The sequence below is a fragment of the Podarcis gaigeae genome (genome assembly GCF_964106915.1).
Source record: "Podarcis gaigeae genome assembly, chromosome: 3".
Classification (NCBI taxonomy): domain Eukaryota; kingdom Metazoa; phylum Chordata; class Lepidosauria; order Squamata; family Lacertidae; genus Podarcis; species Podarcis gaigeae.
The window spans coordinates 89,556,427-89,570,668 of NC_139680.1; the positions used below are offsets into that span (position 1 = coordinate 89,556,427).

The window sequence follows — 14,242 nt, forward strand, 5'->3', positions numbered from 1 at the left end:
ACGGGAAGGTAAACAGCGTTTACGTGCACTGCTCTGGTTCGCCAGAAGCGGCTTAGTCATGCTGGCCACATGACCCGGAAGCTGTACGCCGGCTCCCTCGGCCAATAAAGCGAGATGAGCACCACAACCCCAGAGGCGGTCATGACTGGACCTAATGGTCAGGGGTCCCTTTACCCTTTACCTTTTATGGTTTAGCACAAATGCAGAAGTGTGTAGGTTCACTGACCATTTGGATGCTGTATCATTCTGTCTCTGGACTTTCTTCTTGTGTAAATCAAATAAAAGTGATTTTTGTCACTTTGTCCATGTGGAGTGGCCTTCAGAGAGGAATAAATGCCATTGCTTTGGGTATAGTCACCGCTTCCTGGTGATGGTCTGAGGCTCAAAAGTGCACTTTTGGAATGCATTTTATAAATGTATTTGAAGTGCTGAATGCTTCTGAGTCACATTCATACATTCTGAACATTACTACATTAAATTCAAAATTGTGGAATGCTGTCCCCAGGGAGGCTTGGTTGGTGCCTTCTACACATATATTTAGGCACCAGGCAAAAACTTTCCTGTACTCTCAGCCCTTTAGCTAATTAAACTAGGGTTGCCATATTTCAAAAAGTGAAAATCTGGACAAATGTTATTGAGCTTTCTCTTTTTATATTTTTCTGGCAAAAAAAATGAGCTGACATGGGTTGCCGATTTTCAGAAATTCTGCTTGGACTTTTAAGCTCTCTGTCTCCCTCTCTCTCTCTCTCTCTCTCTCTCTCTCTCTCTCTCTCTCTCTCCCTCTGTGTGTGTGTGTGTGTGAGAGAGAGAGGGGGGGTATTGTTTTATATGTTATTATCTTTTGCATTTTTGTGTTTTTATATTGTAAACTGCCCTATGATCCTTGGATCAAAGGCGGTTTAGAAATGTAATAAATAATAAATAATATTTTCTTAAGCGGTGAACAGACTTACAGCTTTGTTTTTCACTAGAACTCCTAGATCTACCAGCCAGAGCTAGCTGTAATAATAATAATAATAATAATAATAATAATAATAATAGGGTATAGTATGAAATTAAAGAATGTGATGTTTACGAGCACATTCTGAACTTAGAAATTTCCTTTCAGCAGCAGAACAGTTAGCTTTCTTCAATTTTAGCAGCCTTATTTAGGAAAAGTTACTTTTTTTTACTATTGTTAAATAACGGGGAATCAGAAATTCTTGTCAATCTACCACAGAGATGTCCCAATATACTCCCGTTCATCCAGAGATATCCCAGTACACACATGTTCATGCCTTTGAGGATTTAGTATTGTAGTATTGTCAGTGAACATGGCAAAGAAATATAAGTAAAATTAACAACATGCTGCCCCAAAGAACTTACAGTAAGTTTGACAGTAGGGAAGGGAGCACAAGCTGGAGGGATGGGAGAGGATAATAAAAGAATGGCAGCAGGAAAGAATGGGCAGAGATGCTTGAGAGAGCAAAGCGTGTTCCAAGGAACTGGGGGCAAAATTACAAGAGCAAAAGTCTTGGGGATATACCTGGTGCATTTTAAAAATCGGGTCACAGAGTTTGCGTTGGTGTGAATGAAAATGAGTAGCATCAAGATTGGCATGGTCTGCACAACTAGAAAGAAATTATTTGTCAGCAGAGTTCTGGATTGACAAGGGAAAGGGAGGAATTTAACAGTAGTTCCAGATGAGAAATTGGATAGAGGAGACACACTTTTGCCAGAAGAAATGGCATTACTTGGTGATAAATTAAATAAAAGCAACAAGAGGAAAGATAATAGAAGAGAGTAAGACCTGAAAAGAAAGATGAGAAGTGCAATCATCTACATACTGAGTTTGGGATGGCAATATAGGAATAATTTTTTCGCTGCAAGTATTTCTCTCTATGCCTCCTATTCTAGCACTGAAATAGTTGTTTATATGCCAAGTGGGGGGTCCTGATGTCCCAGAATTAATCAAGCTGTGAAATAGTTCCAGAAGTTGGTCAGGTTGCTAGGTACTTAAAGACATTTTTTCTGTTATGTGTCTGAGAGTCACAAAGTTCGATTATTCTTAGATTGTGTTGCCAGGCAAAGTAGCGCTGTGTGACAGCAGGTAACAAGTGGCTTTTTTTCTTCTGTGCGCTCCATCATAAATAGAATGAATAATAAACCAAATGCAAATGTTTGCTCTTGCATATAGCAGCTAGGTTTACATGGGAAGTAAACTGAAATGTGTTCCTGTAAGGAAGACAGCACAAACAGAATACTTTCTAATGACAAAGAATATCATATTCTGTTCAGGTTGTTTTGATTATGAAGTTTCACCCTATCCCCTTGCCCCCGGAATGTCATGATTTTCCATCACCACTATGTATTTCTGTGAAGTTTAAACTCAGTACGCTTGAAACATTAAAGATACAAAAGCATTTCAGTACTCTCCTCCCAGATTTTAATGATTTTGTACATTTTGTTTTTCTTTTATACCATTATCTCAGCAGAACCAAGTATTTTTAGGGGCTAATAAAAATATTCATTATTTATTTTATTACTATTTCATAAAATGTATACAATGCTTGATTGTTAAAAAAAATCTCAACGCCGTTTGCAAAGAGAATAAAACAATAAAATTATCAGTAAAAAACATAAAACAACTCTGTAAATTATTCAAAACATAAAATCAACAATAGACTAAAAAGGTTCAAATATATATCTGCATATTACATGTCTGAGTAAGCTTGGGTAAGAAAAGTGTTTTTAGCAGGGACTGAAAAACGTACAGAGATGGCACTTGCCGGAAGTAAATAGGCAGGGAGTTCCTGATTGTAGGCACTGCCAACACCAAAATATTTATTTCTTACAAATGCAGAGCAGTTTTTATGTGGTAACTGTAACAGCACCAGTTCTGCGAATCGAAGTGGTCAAATGGGCATATATGAGGTATGGTGATCTTGTAGGCAAAATGGCGCCGGGTTGTTAATGGCTGTAACTTGTAGTAACTTATTGAATGTGGCCCGGTAGCAAATTGGCAACCTGTGCGGATCTCTGGGCTCAGGTGTCATTTACTGACAAGGCCTCACTCCTGCCAGCAGCCATGCTGCATCATTCTGCACTAACTGCAGCTTCTGAATCGAGCGCAAAGGAAGCCCTGCATCATATGACCTCTGTACACTCTGGAAAAAGTAAGGTAGTGTGATGTGTCCAAAAGGGTATCAAATTTGGTTAGGGATGTAGGAGATTTCTCTCCACCCCCCAAAAATGGTTAGACCTAGGAAGAACCTGGTGGAGCTTCATGTGGCAAGAAAGTGAAGACTTCCTGTGTGTACCACAGATCAAAGATACAGTGTGTGGTACCTGCTCTTTCTCCTAATGCTGTTGCCTTTGGTTGCTAAATGCTAAATGCCCCTAATATTGCCCATCTGCTAGCAGCTTCAACTGGCATACTGTCAAATCTTAGTGCCTGAGAAGGATTTTTTTTCCTGATCTTGTTGATTCTAATGCCTTAGCCCCACCTGATTGGTGACCAGTTGCAGCCTGATTGACTATTGATGAAGCCTTCTGGAGGAACCAGTGTCTCTTGGGAAATGGAAGCTGCTGACTAAGGTCACACATTTTTGTGTGTTTTTTGTCTGACTCTTTATCCACACCTTCCTGTTTTTCTACCTGTTTGCCCCTCCTTCCATGGGAGAGCTGGAATGATGTCAAATTGATAGAATGTTTGCCTCTAGTTCCTAGGGCATCATTCTGCAAAAGCCTTCGGATTTGCCCTGAGTTCTGTTGTTTGAGGCTGAGTCCTACAGCTCACGGATGAGCTTGGGGCTAGCTTTGACCCAAAGCTTTGCATCAGCCAACTTTCCCTGACTCTCTGCATAATAAGAACTGAACGGGGGGGGGGGGGAGATGTTTATGTAAGAAAGCAAAACAAGAATTATTTCCTGGTGTTATTAATCTCTTATAATCTCCTTGATCCCTTGCTCCACTGATGTGCTCTATGATGCTAAAATGTTCTAAAGCTTAGTCACAACACTGATTTTAATCAATGTTTTTCATGCTCTTTATAGACAACACCAAAGCCCGCAGTAATGAATTTGCTGAAAAGAATGGACTTCAGAAATACGAATATGTCTTGCATCCAAGAACTACAGGCTTCACTTTTATAGTGGAACGACTAAGAGATGGTAATGGATCTTTGGATATGCTTTTCTTTTCTTGTCATCTCAAAATAAATAATATCTGGTGAGGAATGTAGCTGAGAACCAATTGCTTTGAGAAGGTTTCTCCAAAAAAAGAGATTTTTAAAAATGGATTCTACATTCTAAAGAAGAAGAAATTACATATTCTGAGTAGTGGCAACATTTCTAGTGTCTTTAAAAATGAAATAATTTGATGAATGAAGGCATAGATAGTATAGCAAATTAAATTGCTTCCATTCTATACAGTGAATTTTGTATGCTGGTATTGGGAAGCACTTAGATGAGGTTGGTCTCGGGGCAAACTATATATTGTATGAAAATGTTTGTAATCAGGTTCCAACCTCAAGAATTACTATTAATGTAAAACAACCATAGCACTGTGATTTTGAAGGGTGAAGGGGGAGCTTGATGCTCTCCCTCGGGGCAGTTTTTCTACTCAAAATAGCACTGAAGCAGCTGCTTTTCCATGTGGGGTTTCAGAGTTATATTTGCAAATACATGAGTTTGTCAGCAGTCATCTAACAACTTGTTTTGTATCAACTGTTAAAGCTCAGTGGATCAATGTATTGTCTGTTTTAACAGTATGCCAGACTCAGGGTTAGCATGACATTGTGTTTTCATTGTTAGGGGGAAATGTGGGATATTAATAAATATAATAATCATAATAATCATAACTACTACTACAATTAGGGTGTTTTGTTGCACTGAACATTGCAAGAATTTCAGTTAGTGATAGGTGCCCACTCTTGTGGTTTTTCAGAAAAAGGAGAGAAATTTCGACAGTCAGGCACTGAAAAGCTGATCTTTGTATGTTCTTTGATGCAAAGGGAGGAGTGTATCGGTGTTGTTGTGTCCCTTGTCTTACTCTTTCCTTATATCTGGTGTGAAATTCAGTCCTAGCATCTTTATGATGAAATGATGCATTTGTCATTCATGGCTCTACTTTTTTTGAAGTGATTCCAGCCTACATAACACATGGAAAGGTTAATTTTTCTGGCAATAAATCTGTGAGCAAAACCTGACAGGGATAATAAATAGGATGCTATTATAATACTGGAGGGAGCAAGTGAGCACAAAATAGGATTTGATCTAAAATGCAGACACGGCCTGAGAATGGGGCCTAGTCAGACAACTACTTGGCAGACCATGTATTCAGGTCATTTTGTTCAGCCAGTGGGTCTTTTTGCTTTTTTTATTTTAAGTCCCGGAAGATTATTTTTGTTGAGAAGTTAAATGTATGCATAATAAAGGAATATTCTGACTGCTTGGCTATGACCACAGATTTCTCTCTACTGCACTATAACAAATCAACTTCAGCAGCTTTTGTAGTGTTGTTGTCAGAAGACATCTGTGCTTATGGTGGGCCTCTTGAATTGCCTTTTCACTAGAGGTACTAATTGCGTACAGACAACAACAGCAAAAACTAGTGCATTTTGAAATTAAAACCCATTAGCAGCTTTGTTATTTGCAACAAAAATGAAAAAATAACATTGGTGCTACAATAACAAATTCCTCCACTTCCTTGTGTGTGGTTTGTTTTGTTTTGTTTTGTTTTGTTTTGTTTTGTTTTGTTTTGTTTTTCTTTGTTTTTTTGCAGCAAATTCATTTGCTGCCCTTGAAGGTATCTGCTATCACTCATACCTGTCTGAAAGCTGACAGGATTAAGAGCACGGGGAAAGTTAATTTCCAGGTTGTTATGGTGAAGTCTTTAATATCATGCCTACATCTTCGCAGACTGTTTTTCCCTTGTGCATGGATGACAACCTTAAATGCCTCATACTTTTCTGTGAATAAATTTTTGGCTCATGGCAGTTTTCCATTCCTCAGGCTGAAATGCATTCCCTTCAGGCATAAGTACATTATTTAGCTCCAAAAATAGGTCAGTGGCGAAGGGGGGAAATGTCATGAGAAGTTTAATTGCTTTTTTAACTTTGCAAAAATTAATTTCATTTGTCAAGAACCTTGATTAATCTGTATTGCAGGCTGTCGTATGAATGAATTACCTGTTATATTATAAATGCCACTGTTATATGAACCGTAAAAATACTAAGGAAGAATCTGAAGTAATAACCTTCAGAAGAGTGTTGCTCTCTCCTTTTTTGTATTAAGCATTGGCAACGGTAAAATGACTGAACCTTAAAGGTAAAGGTAAAGGTACCCCTGCCCGTACGGGCCAGTCTTGACAGACTCTGGGGTTGTGCGCCCATCTCACTCAAGAGGCCAGGGGCCAGCGCTGTCCAGAGACACTTCCGGGTCACGTGGCCAGCGTGACATCGCTGCTCTGGCGAGCCAGAGCCGCACACGGAAACGCCGTTTACCTTCCCGCTGGTAAGCGGTCCCTATTTATCTACTTGCACCCGGAGGTGCTTTCGAACTGCTAGGTTGGCAGGCGCTGGGACCGAGCAGCGGGAGCGCACCCCGCCGCAGGGATTCGAACCGCCGACCTTTCGATCGGCAAGTCCTAGGCGCTGAGGCTTTAACCCACAGCGCCACCTGCGTCCTTACTAGGTCTTTATTTGCTGTGGTTTACATCAGTCTCAAAACCACACTCCTATATATTTTCCCTGAGCATAGCTGTCTCTATTTATAAATGCATGACCTCTATAATCAATCACAGCTAAATTTTTGCTGCTGAAGTTTTGATTTCTTGCAGGTATTAGTGGAATTCACAACAAGTACATTCTCGAGGGGGACTGTTCTTGAAGCCACAGCTGCTCCTCCACATCTGCTTACAGACATCTTTCCTGTTTGGGTTCCAACACTCTTCTTTTCTTTTCTTTTCTTTTCTTTTCTTTTCTTTTCTTTTCTTTTCTTTTCTTTTCTTTTCTTTTCTTTTTACTAGCAATCTCATAGTTCAGAGCTTGTGGACCCTTTACAGTTCTGCAGCTTTTGTCTTGGGTTAAATTAGTTTTCACCTGAGGCAGTTGCCATCTGTGTGCAGAATGCTAGAGCTACGTCTAGTAGATTCTCACTTTCCCCGTGTGAATTGTTTTTATCCACTGCTTACAGCAAGAAGTAGAGGAATTGCTTTCCAGAGCTAATATATATATATGTACTCAACTCTTAGCCATTCTCAAATATACTCAGATTTGGTTCGCCAGGATGATATGAGAGAAATGGCACCTTTCCATAATTTGGTGATATCTCCTGTGATGGTCTGGGCAACTACAGTGGTTTATTTAGGTGACTGAATTACCTAAGAATGCTGAAGCACACCTGAGATGGTTGTTTGTTCTCAGAGAGCAAACTTTTGTAATTCTGTATGTAAACTGAGCCTGTTTTCCTATCTTGAGTGGTAAACTTAAATAGCTTATTAATAGAACTCTGGAAGTGGCTGCTGGATCAGACCATAAGGATCCTGTTTTCACAGTGGCCAAGCAGATGCCTAAAACAAGAGCACAATAGTGCTTTCCTACCTCTGATTTCCAGCAGCCACTATTCAGAGGCGCTATCTATTTATAGATAATAACATTCCTATTGGTTTCCTGCTTCTTAATCTAATAACAGGTTTCTCAAAGCAGCTAACAAAACCAGTTAAGCACATCAAACATTTTAAATACAAAACTCTTTTTTAAAAAAGCATCTGAAATAACAAAAAACCCTAAGTACAATAGGCCTCTTATTCTGTCCAAAAGGTGGTGGATAGAACTGGCTATGTACATCTCCTTGAGCAGGGAGTTTGAGGTGCAGATTTTTACTAAAAAAGAGGCCTAGGATTTACTTAGCTGCAACCATGACACTTGAAAGGAGGGGATGATAATCTGGGCCTCCTCTTGATGATCTCAATACACACTTGAGAGCTTTAAAAGTTTAGCAACATCACTTTCAACCGAGCACAGAAACAATTCAGTCTGTAACACAACTACCCAAGAATAAGTTCTTTGCAAGTCCTTTGGCTTGCCTGCTTCGAAAATCTATGTGCAGCCTCACTCAGTTGGCATTCCAAGTGTAGAAAGAGGAAAGATGTTTCCTGGCCAGTAGGGCACTGTCTGAAAAAGAAAGTGCAGCATTGGGTCCAGTTAGCACCTCTGAATTGCAAACCTGTTCCTTTAAAATGAGTATATCCAGTCCTTCGTCACCTGGCCTACTCTACAGCTCTGTTATCTCAGGGTTGAGTTTGTTTATTAGTTCAGTCATCACTTGTTCAGGGGTTCCACTGCTTCACTCTAGTTTGGGGATAGTTAAGTAAGTAAGTAAATTTTTATTTATACCACGCCCTCCCTGGCCAAGATTGGGCTCAGGGCGGCTAACATCAAATATCAAATACATTAAAACACAATCAAACAATTAATTAAAATACAGCTTAAAAAATAGAATCAGGATAAAATTAAATGACTGCCCACGAATTACAACCATAGGGGTCGGGAACCTCAAGTATTCATCAGGGCCAGCTATCCATGTTGGTCCCACATGAGCTGATAAAAGGGCCATAGAGGTAACTTACAGGGTCCCATAGAGGGGGTCAAAACTGGGCCTGGACCGAAGGCCAGGCGGAACAGCTCTGTCTTACAGGCCCTACGGAAGGATGTCAACTCCCGCAGGGCCCTGGTCTCCTGCAACAGAGTGTTCCACCAGGCTGGGGCAAATGCCGAAAAGGCCTTGACCCTGGTTGAGGCCAGTTTAACCTCCTTGAGGCCCAGGACCTCCAACATATTATTATTAGAGGACCGTAAGGTCCTCCACGGGGCATACCAGGAGAGGCGGTCCCGTAAGTACGAGGGTCCTAGGCCGTATAGGGCTTTAAAGGTTAAAACCAGCACCTGGACAGAGGCATTGGTTTGGGGATAGTTTGGGGATAGTTAAATGACAGAACCAGGCAGAGGGCCTTCTCGGTGGTGGCACCTGCCGTATAGAACACTCTCCCAACAGATGTCAAGGCAGTAAGCAACTATCTTACTTTTAAAAGACATCTGAAGGCCGCCCTGTTTAGGGAAGTTTTTTAAATGTTTAGTGCTATATTGTGTTTTTAATATTCGGTTGGAAGCTGTCGAGAGTGGCTGGGAAAACCCAGCCAGATGGGTGGGGTATAAATAATACATTGTTGTTGTTGTTGTTGTTGTTGTTGTTGTTGTTGTTGTTGTGTTGTTGATGAAAGTAGTTAAAAATGGGCTTAAATTAACTTTTGATTCCTCAAGCCCAAGACTTTTTTTGGTAAAATTTATTCTAAAGGTTGTTTTTAGGTTGTCCTTTAGTAAAACTGTTGGGGTGTCATATTAAGAAAGTGGAAGATAAATCCAAAATTATGCATGGGCTGCAACAGCTAACTAAAGTGCTTAGAGCTAAGGAGACATTGGCAGAGATCTGAAGTAACTTTGCCAATACACCTTGCGTGGTACAGCTTTGCCTCATATGAACGACTGGACCTGCCTTATTGCAGGGAGAAAAAGGACATGAAGTATGCTTTGTGACATGGCTAGAAGTCCTTTTATCCCATCCTGCTCTCTTCTTCTACTGTTCCACAGCACAAGGAACAGATTTGTGTAAAGAGGAACCATAAAGCAATGAAGGTCCTAGATTTCGATTTGTTTAGGGGGGGATTGTTGAAATACTGTTACTTTTACAGCTGATCCAAATAGGCTCAGTGTATGCCGAACCAGAGCTCTTAATAGCATTCTGCTTTCCATATAATCATGGAACGAATTGGCTCTGCAGACTGTGCTATTACCAGTGCGCTGGAATTGGTGGTTTGGCACACCACTGCAGTGAAGTAATGCCTTATATTCCATTATGTTATTTAAAGAAACTGAATTACTTGGTATTTACTTAGTATTATATGCCCTGATAAAGGCATTTTAGCCATCACAGGTCAATCTGAATGTCACATATGTAGTGTGTGACAGTTAAATAAACCATTCCGCATTTTCTGTAGAATGAATGTAATTTAAAGAATTTTGCCCAGGTACTCAGAAATGAGTACGGACTTGTTCTCATAACTCAGTGGTCCTAGTAACTTGCAGAAGAATTTTATTTTCTGTAGTTGCAGGACAGGGTTTATATATAGCAGGAAAGAATGTACTTGTTTTGCCAACGGTTTGAGAACATCTGTTAAAAACTTCCATATGAAAAAAACAGAGAAAAGGGGTTGCATTTTTGTGTGTATGTGCTTTGCTACAGTATGGAATTTTTGCACTATTCAGAAAATCATAGCAATGGGGAAAAGAGGATGCAGCTACAGACAAAGTCCAGGTAGCATTCATAGTTACACATACAAACATATGAAGTTGCTTTTTACAGTGCTGTCAACACAGACTCACAGCAGCTTCCAGAGTTTCAGACAAGGCTGTCTGCCAGTCCTACCTAGAAATGCCTGTAGTTCGATGTGAGGCCTTCTGCTTGTGAATGCTCTGCCACTGAGCAGCCCTTAAACCGGGGGTCGGCAACCTGCGGCTCCAGAGCCGCATGCGGCTCTTTAACGCCTTTGCTGCGGCTCCGGGGTGGAGGCGAGGGGAGGAGGCGCATTTTCTGGGCGGAAATACGCAAAAAGCCGCTTATGATTGGATCACTCCCTTATCTACTGAGGGTGCCTTGATCGCGCCGAAAACCTCTCCGTTTGGATTGCTTGCTGCCTATCCAAGTCGATTCGCTGCTGGGAGCCCAGCACGCTACGCAAGCTCATCGCCGCATTTTACCTTTCCTGGGGAGGACTCGGCGCGCCTGGCGGATCAGGTTGTGGGCGGATCAAGTCGCGTGGAATTTGTGCTTTGTGACCGTTTGAAGTGGGGTTTTTTTTCTTGGGAGGCTGGGCGGCGGGAAGAGAGGGAGGCTTGTGGTAGCGTCGGGGGCTTGTCTCTAGCAAAGTAAGTCCTCGCTATTTGGTCACATGCGCAGCATTCTCCTTGTGGGGGTGAGGTGGCTTCGGCGCTCCAACGCTTGTTTTGCCGGCTGCTTTTAAAAGCGTCGGAAGCAGCTGTGCTGTTGCTGGGATTGCCCCAGCAGCCATCTTATCTGCCCATGTGGTCTTCTGAGGCGGCCCCCATCTTACTATAGGCAATTCCACGTGGGAGTTAGTTGCCTGAAGCCCCTTTTTAGTTGCTTGAAGCCCCTTTTTAAACTTAAGCAGGGGAAAGTTTGGTGAATAGCTAACGCTTTCCTTGGGGAACGTTATGCAACAGCTTATTGCTGGTCTTTGTCGTCCCGCCTTTGTAAGCAGGCTGCATTGAAAGGGGGCATATACACTGGTCACTGTTTTGAAGGGGAGTGAAGAACACACACTAAAAAAAAAGGTAACTTGTTAATGTAATGTTTATTTCTATGAGGAGGAGTAATTCTGAGGGGTCAAACAAAGAAATAATAAAAAGTGTCAAAAACGGTATTTTTATAATGACGAGGATGACATTGGGCCCTCATTATTAATTATTATTTACATCAGGCACTGATTATGATTTATGGTACACTGGGGCCCTGATTAATTTTCTATGGCATTTTGGGCATTGATTATTGGGCATAGCAAGTTGCGGTAGCGTGGAATTTGTGAGGGCGTGGGTAGTGGAGGACCTGTGCTCTACTCACTGATGTCCAGAGAAGAATCCCGGAGCTCTCTCTCCGCTTCCCCCATCTGCCCCCCTTTATCCCTGGTGTTGCGCTGATTTCCTTCCCCCTCTACCGAGCTGCTTCTCCCCCTGGTGCTGGGTCTTTCGCCAGCATAATCTGGGAGCCTCCCCTTCGCCTCTCGCTCTGATGTCAGTTCCCTGACATTGGGCATAGCAAATTTTGCTATGGAGCCCTCTGATTTCTAATTACGTCCCTGTTTTGGACCTCCGGTAGGCCAGCCATGGATAAAGGCAAGAAAAGAAAAATTTCTGAAGAAAACAGAATATTTAATGATACATGGACAGAATCATTTGCATTCTCTACTGACAAGACTGGTTTACCAGTATGCTTAATATGTGGTGAGAAATTTGCAAACAACAAAAAGTCAAATATTGCAAGACATTTCCAGAATAAACACGCAGCCTTTGCTGAAAAATATCCAGATGGAGATGAGAGACGAAAAGCCGTTGCAGAACTTATGAGGAAGGTTGATAGGAGCAAAAATAATTTCAAGAATTGGGTGAAGTCTGCAAATTCCACAACGTATGCTAGTTTTGTAGCCGCTCAGGAAATAGTCAAGCACGGGAAGCCGTTCACAGATGGAGAGTATATAAAAGAAGCATTCATTAAGGTTTCGGAACATCTATACATGGACTTCAAAAACAAGAATGAAATTGTGCAGAAAATCAAAGACATGCCTCTGTCTGTGAAGACTGTTAAAGGCAGAACCCAAAAAATGGCAGAAAACATTAGCAAACAGCAAATTCAAGACATTAATTCAGCTGTGGCGTACTCCATTGCCTGTGATGAGCCCAAAGATAAAGGTGATATTGAACAAATAGCGCTGTTCTGCCGATATGTGAACTCTTTTGGGCCACAGGAAGAACTGATTGAGCTGATACCACTAAAAGACCAAACAAGGGGTGAGCATTTCTGTAAGGCTGTCCTGGATTTTTTAAGTGCTAAAAAAAAAACACCAACCACCTGGTCTCAGTGGCTACTGATGGGGCACCGAGCATGAGAGGAGCACAGAAGGGCTTTGTGGCTCTACTGCAGAAGGCGCTGGGTAGAACACTGCTGTCATTTCATTGCATCCTGCACCAAGAGGCATTGTGTGCTCAAACATTTCCCCCTGAATGCACAAAAGTGATGGATGTGGTCATTCAGATTGTTAATAAGATAATGGCAAAGGGTTTAAACCACCGCCAGTTTCGTTTGCTATTGGATGAGGTGGAAAGCACATATTCAGACCTCCTGCTCCACAACAAGGTCCGGTGGTTGTCCAGAGGCGAGGTGCTAAAACGCTTTGTCACATGTTTGGAAGAAGTAAAAACCTTCCTGGCCAGCAAAGAGCTTACCTTTGCTGAGCTGGAACAGCCAGAGTGGCTGGAAAAATTACATTTTATGGTAGACATGACAGCCCATCTAAACACGCTAAATACAACCCTTCAGGGGAAAGGAGGCACAGCCCTGCACATGCTGGAGGAGGTTTTGGCATTTGAGCGCAAGTTGACAGTGTTTGTCAAAGATTTCCAGAGAGGTACACTGTCTTACTTTCCCTCTTTGAGAGAGTTCAAGCAAAGTCATGATACGATAAATTTGGAATATTTCAAGTCTGCAATCACCGCAATGCAAAGTTCATTTGGGAAACGATTCTGTGGTTTCAGAGAGGAAAAAAACACATTATCCTTCCCTGTCACTCCCCTGGCGATCGATCCATCCCTATTGAATATGACTGCATTTCCAGGTGTAAGTCAACCTGATCTTGAGCTGGAACTGGCCGATATAGCCGACAAAGATATATATATGGGTGTCCAAGTTCAAATGCGTGACCGCTACTCTTGAGGATGTTGCCCGTCAGAAGGCCATTCTGGCTCAGAATCATAAATGGAGTGATATTGAAAACCTTCCCAAACAGGACAAACTTGTATTCGAAACATGGAATGCCATCCCCAACACTTATATAAACATGAAAAAGTATGCATTTGGAGTCCTGTCGATCTTCGGTTCCACATATGTATGTGAGCAGGTCTTCTCCAACATGAACTATATTAAAAACAAACATCGAACACGCCTCACAGATGACAGCTTGCAAGCCCGTGTGAAAATGAAGGTGACGTCTTACAGCCCTGATGTGCAGACACTGAGCACTGAGGTTCAGGAGCAAAAGTCCCATTAACCTGGTTACCTGGTTGTAAATTAAATATTTTAATTAGCTATTAATTTGTCCTTTTTTCTTGAGATTGACAGCTGACTGCACGATCCTGTATATATAGCATTAAGGCAAGAAACAATATATACAGTGTTATATTTGTTTTAAATGTTGCAATGTTTTTGCGGCTCCCAGTTGTTGTTTTTCTTCGGAAACGGGTCCAAGTGGCTCTTTTTGTCTTAAAGGTTGCAGACCCCTACCTTAAACAAACCATCCACTAGTCTTCAAATATTATGAAGAAGTTAGGGGTCATCTCCCTTGTCATTAGTGGCAGGATGAGAGGGTTTTTGGGGTTAATGTACAGAGGGGGAGTTTTATACAACTTTCTGTCTGG

At 41.6% G+C, this 14,242-nt stretch overlaps 1 protein-coding gene across 1 annotated transcript in view; it reads left to right on the top strand.

Annotated features, from left to right (window-relative positions):
• Window positions 1-14,242, top strand: part of LCLAT1 (lysocardiolipin acyltransferase 1) — a 93,855-nt gene that overhangs the window by 49,218 nt on the left and 30,395 nt on the right. Inside the window, exon 5 of the mRNA XM_083732713.1 lies at window positions 4,035-4,151. Within this exon, the coding sequence (XP_083588839.1) occupies window positions 4,035-4,151 (117 nt within the window). The remainder of the gene's footprint in view (window positions 1-4,034; window positions 4,152-14,242) is intronic.